Genomic DNA, 12,876 nt, shown 5'->3' with positions numbered 1-12,876 from the left:
AACGGTAACCCAGCTTTCCGCGAACGGCCACTCCCCCAAGCCTTACTTTAGAGCAGTGCAGACGCCAGTAAATGCACCCCCCGGCTCGGCCCCCCCCCGTGGTACCCGGAGAACCGCGCGGGGCATCCCAGTGCCGCGAGCCCCGGCGGCCGCCTCTCTCCGCCCGCCCGCGATGGGGATCCCTCGCGGGTCCCGGCAGCTGGGCGGCAGCGCCGTCTTGCCTAAACGGCTCCGCATCGAAAAGTAGCGAAATGCCCGCGGATTCGGGCTGATTTTGACTTTCCATCCCTCCTCTGCCTTGTTCGTCGGCATTTCTTCCTAGGAAAGATGGGCCCTTTAGCGGACCCAGACCCTTTCCGCTAAATGTTATTTGGAGCATATGTTTCGCACATTCATTCTCTTTCGGTCTATTCTTCTGGGCGCTAACTGCTAACACATTATAGTCACCTTGAAATTTCCTCTGCTATTTTCCAATTAAAAGCTTAATAGCCCTGGAAACGGAGTTCATGTGGTGCCGTTTACCATAGCCCCTTCTTCTGAAAAGCTTTCTGCTGGGATCCCATTATGTGCTTGAATAAACCTTTTCTGCGAGCAGAAATGGGAACCGGGGTTGTCAGATGTTGGGTTACAATAGACTTTCAGGCAGGGGACGTTTTGCTAACATAAATACTAACCTGGCCCTATGGGGAGATGTTGTCAAATACTAGGACATGGAAAACATTCCCATCAAATACGAGAAAAGGGTTACGGACCTATATCAAACGAGTGTTTCAGCCTAAACGCTCGGTGCGCAGCCAAGCGAGAGAGGGCCCCCCGGCCCCGATCAGCCCGCCGCCGCGCCAGGGCAGCCCAGCCCGGAGCATGCACCCCCCGACGGCCGCGCTCCGGGGCCGTCCCCCGCGGGGCGAGAGGGGTGTGCAGCCCCGCCGCCCCCTGCGCCCGCGCTTGCACCCGGCTTCTTCGTTGTGGGGGCACGGATTCCCAAGGGCGGCTGCGCACCGTCTTTTCCGCGCCCCTCGCCGTTTTGAGGTAGTTGAGTATTTTTTTGGCCCGCGGAGGAAGCACGGCTGGTTGGTTTTCCTCCCCGCGACGGCGACCCGCGAGTGTATAAGATGCCCCGCGGGGGAGGCCAGTTGGCGGTAGGGCGGGCTGCAGGACTGTCCGGGCACAGTGCACGCATCCCGGCAGCAAAAAAAGGGAGATGCCGCTGGCGCTGCGGGAAAACGGGCTGTTCCCCGCACCTCAGCCGACTCACCTCCCCGCCTCGGTGCCGTTAACCGATGGGGAGCTCATCCTCCCGCACACCTGCACACGACCCTGAGGAGAAAGATCTCCCCGAGTCGCACTTGCCCTAGAAGTAGACAAGTAATCAGGAAAGAGCCAAGTAATCAAATGCCACGCGAATACCTTCGCAGCACACGCCGTGCTTTTTGTTCTCTCCGGCGAAATACCTTCCGAGTTTTAAATCTGATTTTCTAGTTACACAGTCACGTTAAATGGTTTATTTCGTGTAGCAGTTACAGTGGGGAGGTGCCTGGGAAGAGTAGGGGAGATCTTGGGGCAATGAAATGGGTTCAAGTGCAAGCAGCAGCCCCTGCCTACCCGCGGACTCTGTGCCGCAAAGTGCCAGTGCGCGGGCAGGATAAACGTTTGCCAGTGAATTTGTTTCCCCCACCCGATATTCCTATACCTTCTTTCACTAATACGTTACTTTTGGATTTAAACTTCTCGCTGCCACATTCCAAACGTCCTTGTTTCAGCGAGAAACCTCCCCACGGCTGGCGAGAGGGAAAATTACTGCCCCGCCGCATCAAACACATCAAATAGGTTGCAAGAAATCCGGCTTGCCCTGAATTGCACGTCCCTTGCTATAACCACCGTTTGCATTTAAGTAGCTGCCTTGCCGAGGGACGCGGGAGAGGCCGGGCAGCGCGGGAGCAGGCACCGCCCGCAGCTGCCCAGCTCCGCGCAGCTGTTCCCGGGTGGCTCCTGCTCCAAGGCAGCATCTCGCGGCTTCAAAACTTGGATAAAACTCGGGCCCCAACTCCCACCGCAGTTTTTACGGCAGCAGGCACACGCCGTGCCGGGGGTCCCGTGGGCCTTCCAGGGGCTCCCGCGCGGCGTCTCAACGGCCCGTCTGGACTTTGAGATCCCGAACCCGGGGAAAACCCCCAGACGCCTCCCTTGCCCCCGGACCCAGGCGCTTTCGCGGGGTAAGCCGTGCGGGGGACGTGGGTGAGTGGCATCAGCCCCGACCCCGGCCCGCTGGGGGACGGACCCCTTCAGCAGGGCGCGGGCAGTGCCACCGCCGCACCCGACGGCGGGGCAGAGGCCCCCCCCCCCCCCCCCCCCCCCGGCTTCCCTCCCTCCTCCCTCCCTCTCTGGCTGCCTCTCTCCCCTCCCTCCTTCTCTCCCTCCATCCCCCCGGCGGCGGCGGGGAAGGAGGGTGGCGGAGGGTGGCGGAGGGGGGCGGGCGGAGGGCGGAGGCGAGCGGAGGGGCGCTGGGCTCGGCGGGGCGGCGCGGCCAGTAGCAGTGTTGCTCCGGCCCGCGGCAGCGCTCTGCCCGCCGGTGCCGCGTACCCCCGCGGGCCTGGGGCCGGGGCCGTGCCCCCCGCGGAGCCGGCGGGCAGAGCCGCCCGTCTCCGCTCCTCTCTTCCGCCGCCCCGGCCTCCACCGCCCTCGCTGCTCCCTTCTCCGCCCCGGAGCCGGCCGGGCTCCTGCCGCGGGCATGAACGGCTACGGCTCCCCGTACCTCTACATGGGCGGCCCCGTAACACAGCCGCCGCGGGCTCCGCTGCAGCGGACGCCCAAGTGCGCCCGATGCCGCAACCACGGCGTGCTGTCCTGGCTGAAGGGCCACAAGCGCTACTGCCGCTTCAAGGACTGCACCTGCGAGAAGTGCATCCTCATCATCGAGCGGCAGCGGGTGATGGCCGCACAGGTGGCGCTTCGCCGGCAGCAGGCCAACGAGAGCCTGGAGAGCCTCCTCCCGGACTCCCTGCGCGCCCTCCCGGGGCCGCCGGGAAGCGCCGAGGCCCCCGCCGCGCCGCCGGGGCCCCCGCCCTGCGCCGCGCCGCCGCGGGCCCCCGCCGAGCTGGCCGCCGCCGCCGCCCTGCGCTGGGCCGCCGAGCCGCCCCCTGCGCTGCCGGGGCCGCTCCCCAAGGCAGGTGAGGCCGGGCCGGGCGCCGCGGGGCCGGGGGTAGGGGTGCGCGGGCCGGAGGAGGAGGGAAGGTGGGCAGCGCCCGGGCAGGGCCCCCGACGGCGGGTCTGGGGGACGGGTGCCCGCCCAAGGGGAACGGCGAGGACTTTCCCTTCCTCGCGACGGGCGCCGTGGGAAGGGGGGGTGGAGGGAACGCCCGGCGGGTGCGCTTTGTCGCTCTGAACAAGCAAGGAGCCGCGGAGTGCCGGGCCTGCTGCTGGGACGGGCTCGCAGCCGCCGAGACCAACGGAGGGGACCGGCAAATGCCGCCACTGCCGACCGGCTCCCCCGACGTGCCGCCGCTTCTGGGCCCGTTCCCCCAGGCCGGCCGGGAAGTAGCCGCATCCCGCGTGGATCGCGGCCGCACGTCCCTCTGATGCTCCCGGTTCCGCTGAGCCGTCTGGAGCCGCTCCCCGGCTTCCCGCACCCAGGGCATCGGGCTGCGGCACCTCGTCCAGGACAAAACCTCCACAATGGAGCTTCGGGGCAAAGGCAGCGCCGGGAGCTGGCGGCTTTCTACGGAGCGAGGAGGACTGGGGGTTGGGGGGGGGAGGGGGGGGGAGCGGCGGGGTATGAGCGCGGCGACCCAGTTCTTTCGGCTTCCCTCCAGCTCTGGCGTGTCCCACCGCACCGCGTCCGGGGCGGCTTTCGGCAGGTAGGGAATACTGATCCCGAAACCGCCGCCCGCAACCGGCACCTTGTAGGTGCGTCCTGCCAGGAACACACATTTCTGGACACAAAATGAACATTCCGGGGCCGCCGTCCCCTTCCTCGCCCCGTACCTGAGGGGAAGCCGACAGCCTGCCCCGACGGGGACGCCCGGCAGGCCTATAGCAGCCCGCTCGGCTGACAAGCGGCGCCTGCGACGAAACTTTACCGGGTGCCCCGGGCGGGGAATGGCAAACTCTGGGCGCCCGCACGGCTCGGCTCCTCACGGCTCGCTGCCGGGCGGACGGAGCCCCGCGGGGCTGTGTGCGGCACTGGGACCAGCCGGCCTTTCTCCGAGGGCACGGGTATGGAGCTGGCCGCCGGCACGGGGCTCCGCTCCCCCAGCTCCGGGGAAGATTCGACGCCGGGCCCGAGGTGCCGGCACGGTCGGGTCCGTCCCGTGTGGCGAGGCTGCCGGTGGTCTGGGACTCGTTTCCCCTCGGCCGGCCCTCGGCACCGCCTGCCCGCCGCCCCCGTCCCTCCCCGTCCTCCGCATCTCCGCCCGGTTCCGCCGGCCGTAGCCCAGAGCCGGGGCTTTGGGGTCCTTCCGCCCCCCGAATTTCCGCCTGGCCGCAGCCTCCCGGCGGCGCGGAGCATCCCCGCCCCCGCCGCAGCGCAAGGCCGGGGAAGGGACCGCGCGGAGACGGGGCGGGGGGCAGGCCGGGGAGAAAAAGGGGGCGGCGGGGGGCGGGGAAGCCGCCTTGGCTCCTTCCAGAAAGTGAAACAAATAAACTTCGCCAGCAGGATATAAATCTGGCGGATAGCAACGGTATTAACTCCCACGCCCAACTTTTCTCCCCCCTGATATATGAACTTTCCAGCTTAAAAGATTACAGTAATCACGGGAGGACAGTGTAAATCGAATCTGATAGCAATAACTTTTGGGGAAGGTCAGGCTCAAGTGAAATGTTACCAAGCAACAGGCATTTTGTTTGCAAAATACAATCAAAGTGTATTGATGAGAAATTCTTCCTTGCCAGCCAGTCAGCACTTTCTGCTAACAGCTTTAGGGAACGGGGGGAGAATAACGGAGGAGATCATAAATCAAGGCCCGCGGCGCCGCGCCGCCCCCCCCTCCCACCCCATCCTAACCGCCCCCCCCCCCCCTGCGGTGGGGCCGGGCGGGGGCGGGGCACCCCGGGACCGGGGGTGCCGGGATGCTGCCCGGTTGTGCAGACCTCACCTGCGCGGTCCCCGGTCTCCCCGTGTTACAGGTTTGTTCAGTCCCCCCCGCCCCTCCCCCCCCGCTTTTATGAACGTGGGAATGCGTGAAAGCAGAGCGAAAAATTATCTCCTCGGGGGGGTCCCTGTCCCCTGCCACCAGACACTGTCTAACGGGGTAACCCGTTTATCCCCAGCCGTCCTGCACGCTCCGAACGGCAGGGCTGCTGCATCTCCCTCCCCGCTACCTGCATTAAAACCGTCGTTAAAACAGACGATGTCATTATTTGCTGCCCCAGCCCGCCCCGTTTCTACACCCCCCCACCCCCCCGGGCATTAACCTCCTGGAAGGTATTTTCAGTACGGAGGAGGTATTTCCCGGTGTACGGTGGAATCAGGTCCGTTTGCTTTTATTCCTGCCAGAATTGGTCATTGTGGTGGGACAGTTGCGAAGTTCGGTTCTGTGCAAATAAAGCGCCCAGAAACTGTCCCTGTTGCATATGCCTCTGCTAAGCCGGAATAATTCCTCCTCCTGGTACTATGCTCATGAACTTTCATCTCCCACATAGCTCGTGTTACATTTCTCTGTCTCGGAAATAGTTATCAAGGATTGTAAACAATTAATATAACTCTGTATTGAGTCTTCTGTTAGTTTCAGAGCCAGCTTCATATTGCAGCACAGCAGTCTCTGCGTTAGTTTGGGAACGGTGACTAGTCTCCTACAAACTACCTCAGACCTTTGAAAATAAGGAAAAAAGTCTCGAGTGAAAGCAATAATAATAAAAAAGAGGGAACAAAAAAAAAAACCAAACCTCAAACCAATCAACCAACCAAAAAAACCCACCACCCACAAAACCCCTCGTATGTTTTACACGACCTTTTAATGTCTTCTATACTAGTCCTGGTATCAGTCCATGCTAATAATAGAAATAGCGAAAATAGCAGTATTTTTTTTTTTATTTCAAAACCCTGTGTGTTGCGGAAAGACCTGTCCTAATAATCAAAGTGGAAACTGTTTTAAGAAAGAGTCAGCGGCGGGACTATCAGGAAAAGAGATTTGGTTCCAAAGTATTAAACCAAGTTTTCCAGACAAGACTTTAACTTGAGGAAAACAGCTTCTCTCTCACCTGTTTTACATTTTTTGCCCCCTTTACAGTAGTTGACTCATGATCCTTAATGTATAAATGGGCAAGGAAATATTGGGGTATACATTGCTCCAAATTCGTAGCAGCTTTATTTATTAATGTATATTCTACGATGAATGCACGCACGGTTCTCCCACTGTACTGTTTCGTGTGTGTCTGTATTTGCACTGCATCGCTGTAGATCTGGGTATGTATCTATATCTGCATGCATATTATTTCATTAATACTCCCCATCGTTTTTATCAATAAGGAAACAATTTCCCTAGTTTCCTCAGGGCTGGCAAAGGGAACACTTGAATGCAGGCAATTTGAAACAGAAGTTGTGGAACAGGAAAAAAAAAAACCCACACCACAAAACCCCCAAACAACAAAACATAACACACCAAAAACCCCAAACTTAAACGATTTCTGAGGACGAGATTTCTCTCTTAAAGCCTGGAACACCCTCATGTGAACCTTAAGCGTGACGCAAAAAATACTTTCGTCTAAGAGCAGCGGGTTGGATATTCTGAACGCAAAATTAATATTTTTGTACCTGAAGGTACAGACATTTGAGATTAATGGGTGCACGCAATATTCCAACAATTCAGTGCCCACATAAAGACGTTTATAATGTATCTTCCCAAACCTCTATTTAACAACTGCTGGTTTTGTGCCCGTTTTAAACATTCGAAACACCCGACCTGGGCAGTTCCCAGGAGGAGGCGGGGGCAGTCCCCGGAGCTTTCCGCCTGGCCCTTGCCGTGCCGTCACCGCCGGGGAAGCGGCGTTCAGGCGGGGAGAAGCATCCTCCGCGCGGCCCGGGGCAGGGAGGCTCCGGCAGCCGGGCCGGGAGCGGCAGCGGCCGCCCGACCCGCCGCGGGCACCGGCCGGGCATCGCCGGCGGGCTGCCGAGAAACCCGCTCAGAAAGGCAGAGAAAAAAAAAAAATAATAGCTCCCGGACTCAGCGTGAACCCGCGGAGGATAATCCTCCTTGTGTTAACGCTGCATTTGATTTAAATCGCCGAAATCTGTTTTGCGGGTCTGGCCGTGCGGGTCTCACAGCCCGGTGAGATGTGCCGCAGTGATCTGTTCCCTTGCAAGGCTGGGAGCCAGATCTGTGCAGTCTCCTGATGACAAAGATGCAAACTTCAATAGGGTGAGTTTTCAGAATTTAAAGAAAAATTTTAGCCAAGCCTCATAAAGGATACTTTTAAGGGTACTGAAAACTAAACAAACCTGAAATATCTTGAAAATAAAAATCTGTAAGGATCAGGAAGTGCGGTAGGGAGACCTAATCTGGTGGTTGGTTTTTTTGTTTGGTTTTTTTGTTTGTTTGTTTGTTTTTGGGGTGTGTGTGTGTGTATTTGCTTATCGGTGATACCTGTTATCAGCCCATAAAGATACACTGGAAACCCGCAGTAGTTTTGAAACGTGCTCTACACGCGTGTGGTTCGTTTGATAATAATGGGTACTACAGCGCAATCTGTTTATGTGGAAATCAGGACCATCGTCTCCCTTAAATGCCTCTCAACTGTGGCAAGACAGGGACGGAGGTAATTAGCTGTCCTCAGACTGCCTGCTAAGCCTTCGATGTATAAATTGCCCATTATGCTCAGATGTGAATTACTCTTAGCACTCCATTTTCTGTAATAAATTCATTATTATGAACATGTGCCGGGATTAGGAGGGAAAGGTAGTATGACCCTCGCTTTTTTTTTTCAAATAATGGATGAGCTAAACCGAGGTCTTACCACCTTTCTCAAAGGGATACACGTTGCCAGTTTGCCACTAGCGAACGTTTCCTGCTTTCCCCTTTGGCTGCTAAGGCAAGACTGATGCACTGATTGTATAAAGAGGAGCATACATACATTGCTTTCTCTCTAGTATACCTACAGGAAGAGTTACTGCTTCTCCCTTTGCACTGGATAGAGAGCATAACCAATGTAAAACCGGGTACAGAAGAAAGTTGTCTTGTTAACAGAGAAAGGTGAGATCTTCATAGGGGTATCCGTATTCCTCACCTCTACTCCCATGGCCATCTTCCACAGCGCAAACCAGCAGCATCCCACAGCTCTGTAGGATGGCCCATCATTTCTGCCTGGTACAGCCATTCTCATGAGGAGAACCTCCCTTTGCCACACTGCCAGGTTGTGCTCTGCCAGGATCTTAGATTTATTTATAGCTGCCGTTCTGGTGAACATAGTGGCTTCTCACTCAGTGCAGGCTTGCACAGATCCTTTCTCAAGGTGGGTATATTGCACTAACAGAGTTTGTCTTGAGCTGATCTGTTCAATCCTAAACCTAGCTTGCTGTGTGGGGAAATGTCCTGCCCATTCCTGGGACGCGAGGGAGGCAGGACTGTCCGTGGTGAGCAGCGAGGCTCAGGCACTTGCACACCTTTAACTTGTTTCATCTCGATTGGACAGGGTTGATCGCCAGCACAATTTGGGAACCTTTGCTTGCTTCTTATCTCTTCTTTATCTGGCTGGGCTGATCACCAGGGTCTTGGGAAACCAAGCAAATAGTTGTATTGGTTTCTGCAGATAGTCTTTCACACATGTGCATTTGAAAGCGCTGCCCTGTGCCGCTGAAGTAGGCTTTGTCAGCTGCAGCTTGGACAATGACACTTTCCCCAAACACTGGTGCTTCCCAGGGAGATCATCATTGTGCTGTATGAGGAAGACCATCAGAACAGCGTTCTTGGGAAATAACTGAACAATCTCAAGCAAGTACATTGTCCCACTTGGGGACAACTGCTGTCAACCTTTCCTCTTCTCTTCTTCTTTCTGACAAGCAGTCTTATTTCAAAGGTTTCCATACTGTGGCCAGGTATTACCAAAATTACAAGAGATCTGGGGTGTTCCCATTTTTGAGTGTCTGTCTGAAGACAGCATGGTCAATGGGCTTGTTTTCAGCTCTGTACTCGGCTCTTGCCCTTCTTAGTTTAGCACACAAAAACCAAGGTACCTGGAACAAGTGCTGAGAGAGGTTGTGGAGTCTCCATTCTTAGAATTACTTAAAATTCAGCAGAGCAGGGACATGAGCAACCTGCTCTATATTTTAGGTTACTCCTGCTTTGAACAGGAGGTTGGGCCAGAAGCCTTCCTAGAGGTCTTCTCCAAACCAGATTTTTCTAGATTCTGTGCTCTGATGGGGCCAAGACATCAGCTGTGCTCTGTGGTTTGTAGGGCAAAGCCTGTGATTCTTGCTGGGGAAAGAACCAATCTCTGCAGAGCCAGAACAGGAACGTTCCACTGAGTTATTTGAAGACTTCTTTAACCCTCAGGCAGTAGTCATGATGGAGTGGTTCAACCAATGCTGTTGGACTTGCAGAGATGACTTTGGTCTCCCAAGTGCCTTCTGGATATCTTCAGCTCACAGTCAATGAGATGGTGCTAGTGAGGAATTATGATGTGAAAGTGCTGAAGTTCCTCTGAGAAAGCTTGCACTTGGGTGGTGTGTTGCTGCCTTGTTACCAGTGAGAGAGGATTGATAGCATTTTTGATGCCACAGAAAAATCACCACTGCTGCTTTTCTTGTACATGGGAGAATGAGACAGATACCTATAAGGCAGCATAAAATGCCTAGACCAGGTCACATTATTCTTTTGCAGTTTTGTTCTCATGATATGTTGCAAAGAGACCTTAATTTTAGTGGGATCTCTGTGAAAAATATTTTCATCTCTCCCTAGGATCCTGCTCTGTTCCTTTTAAGAAGACTGTATCCTCAAATGTCTGTGAAAGCTTTTGGCCTCAGTTTTTCATTCTCTGCCTTCTCTTTGCAGACATGAATGAGGAGCGGTTGGGTGATGCCAGTGGAGCAGACAATGCTGAGACCTACAGTGACAAAGACACAGACCAAAGGAGTTCCCCAGACATGACCAAGGCCAAAAGTTGCTTCACCCCTGAAAGCCCTGAAATTGTTTCAGTGGATGAGGTTGGTTATGCAGTTCAGAAAAATGGTGGGAGCACAGACAGCCGTCCAGAGAGCCCCAAGTACCACCCAGAGCAGAACCACCTCCTGATAGAAGGTCCTTCTGGGACAGTTTCTTTACCTTTCAGTTTGAAAGCCAACAGGCCTCCTCTTGAAGTCTTGAAAAAGATCTTCCCTAACCAAAAGCCAACTGTGCTGGAGCTGATCCTGAAGGGGTGTGGTGGTGATCTGGTGAGTGCTGTAGAGGTTCTCCTGTCCAGTCGGTCTTCGGTGGCCAGTGGGGAGAGAACTTCTGCAGAATCTGATGGGCTTGTTTTGCCTTCCAACGGGCACATTTTTGAACACACGCTGAGTTCATACCCCATTTCCTCTTCCAAGTGGTCTGTGGGCTCAGCATTTCGGGTTCCCGACACACTGAGGTTCTCTGCCGATTCCAGTAATGTCGTGCCAAACCCTCTGGCCGTCCCTTTGCAGCATCCTTTCCCTCAGCCTCCACGTTACCCACTGATGCTGAGAAACACTTTGGCAAGAAACCAGTCCAGCCCTTTCCTGCCCAATGACGTCACCCTGTGGAACACCATGACGCTGCAGCAGCAGTACCAGCTGCGGTCCCAGTATGTCAGCCCTTTCTCTAGCAACTCAGCCAGCGTTTTCCGAAGCTCACCTGTCCTTCCTTCCCGCTCGTCAGAAGATCCTAGGATCTCAATCCCTGATGATGGGTGTCCTATTGTGTCTAAGCAGCCAATTTACACAGAAGATGAGTATGACGAAAGGTCTGATTCATCGGATTCACGAATACTCAACACATCATCTTAGACTGACATTCGACACGTGATAGCTAAGTGATACATGCAGTGCAGCTGAACTACTGGGCCCTAGGAGGAGGGACATGTACTCTATGAAACCTTTGCAATCGTATTAAAAAGTGACTTTGCTTGGTATTGTACTATAGCAATAAAGACGTAACTTATTTAATTTCTTGCACTTCACTGGATAATGCCAAATAGCAATACTCTGGCTTTAGTGCTGAGTGTGTGTTACAAAGGAGGACTTTACGGCTGTCATTTATGGGACTCTGGAAGACTCATAATGGAAACAGAAGCCCGAGGTCTACTTTGTTCCTTAACTCAGAAAAATGGGGATGTTAAACTAGAATACTTGAATGCTGTTTTATAAGAGAGAACTCCTCAGGACATAAGAAATCAAACAAACGTAGTTCAATTGCAAATGGACTAAAACAAGGATCTTACAATCTTATGCCAGTGATCATCTTTGCAGTGAAAAAAAAAGCAGAAGAAAGAAATATGCACATGAAACTAGCATGAGCTGCTTCTGTGCCATTTGAGCTTAGATGCTTTTCCGAGAAATCATATTAAGAGTTATTCTTTTCCCATGACTAGGCTGAAACGTGTAATGTCAGTGTAAAACCAATTACAGCTGTGAACTGCATGAAGTGTATTGTGAAATGAACACCAGATTAAGCATTGTCAGGTTAATGTAGCATGCTAAGGACTCTAAAAAAATAAATAAGATTATGATCTTGGTTTATGTCATTTATACTGGGCAAAAAACATTTCTGAAGACAGAGAGCTGATTAGTCCTCAGTCGGGATTAAAATGTCCAGCTCCAGCAACCGCAATCAAGGGAAGCCTCTTCCAAGTTGGGGTTCTGCTTCCCTGCCTTGTAGCTTGCAGCTGAGATTAGGCAAATGTCATCAGGGAAGCTGAGGTCTCTTGAGTATGTACTGCAGACACTTCCAAGCTCAGCTGAGTAAAGCAGAGCTTGCTACAGTCACAGCAAGCAGAAAAAAAGGCTCTCCCGATGCTTCAGAAGCATCTTTTTTTCCTATACTGTAGAAGTAGAAAAAAGGAGATAGGTTGTAATAGCAGGCATTTCTTTAAAATAATGTTTAGCTAAATGGCAATCCCTAAATCTAGAAAAGTAATGGTTTGAACAATTTATTGCATGTTTGCATGTATTGATTACACTGCATATCTTATGTGTGTCAGAGTAACATTAGAAATTGCTTCTGATAAGGAATGCCACTAAATTAATTGTCCACTTAGAAGTTTGTTAAGGTTGCAGTGCCATTTTCGCAACCAGTCACAAGTGACCACATCTGCTTGACAGCTGGCTTTTCCAAAAATCACCTCTGAATGCAGGTGCAATGGCTGTCAGGCATGTCAGGTGTATGGGTTAGCCCCACACCTCAGAAACAGTTGAGGCTGTGCTGAAGTTGGACTCTAAAGCAGATGGGTTGTAAAACTGTAATGTGTATCACGTATGTTATCTGCTGTCATTGCTGATATGAATGCCTGTGTTCTCATTTGGCGTTTCAAATTTTGTAAGGTCTGTGCACCCAGTGAATCTTGCATTTTATAATGGTACTGAACACGCACAAGAAGAAGGAGAATGAAATAATTATTTTATTTTCCTTAGGGGATAAATGAACAGACAGATACTTTTTCTTGCATAACATTCCAACCTGTTCAGAAAAGCAATTTTTTTGGTAATGCTACAGAGCAAAGACAAAGGTGCGGGGGGGGGGGGGAGGGGGGAAGGAAAGGAAATAAATAGCTTCCCTTGTGGAAGTGTAAATGTGAAAACATCTGGAACTTTCACAAACACAGAATTATAGTTTTGTACTGACAGATTTGCCTGCACTCATGTGGCACTTAGAAACAAATTAATCTGGCAGCCACTCCAGAGAGAAAAGTAATAGGTAAAATAGGCTTGATACTGCAAAC

General features: G+C 53.4%; 1 protein-coding gene across 1 annotated transcript; it reads left to right on the top strand.

Annotated features, from left to right (window-relative positions):
- The first annotated feature begins 2,728 nt into the window (after positions 1-2,728).
- DMRT3 (doublesex and mab-3 related transcription factor 3) lies at positions 2,729-10,945 on the top strand. Its single transcript, XM_055790979.1, has 2 exons — positions 2,729-3,167; positions 9,981-10,945. The coding sequence occupies exons 1-2, from the start codon at positions 2,729-2,731 to the stop codon at positions 10,943-10,945; spliced, it is 1,404 nt and encodes a 467-aa protein (XP_055646954.1).
- The last annotated feature ends 1,931 nt before the right edge of the window (positions 10,946-12,876 follow it).

The sequence above is a fragment of the Falco peregrinus genome, chromosome Z, assembly GCF_023634155.1.
Source record: "Falco peregrinus isolate bFalPer1 chromosome Z, bFalPer1.pri, whole genome shotgun sequence".
Taxonomy (NCBI): domain Eukaryota; kingdom Metazoa; phylum Chordata; class Aves; order Falconiformes; family Falconidae; genus Falco; species Falco peregrinus.
The sequence above is the reverse complement of the archived record's forward strand: the minus strand, read 5'-3'. Positions and strand labels throughout refer to the sequence as shown.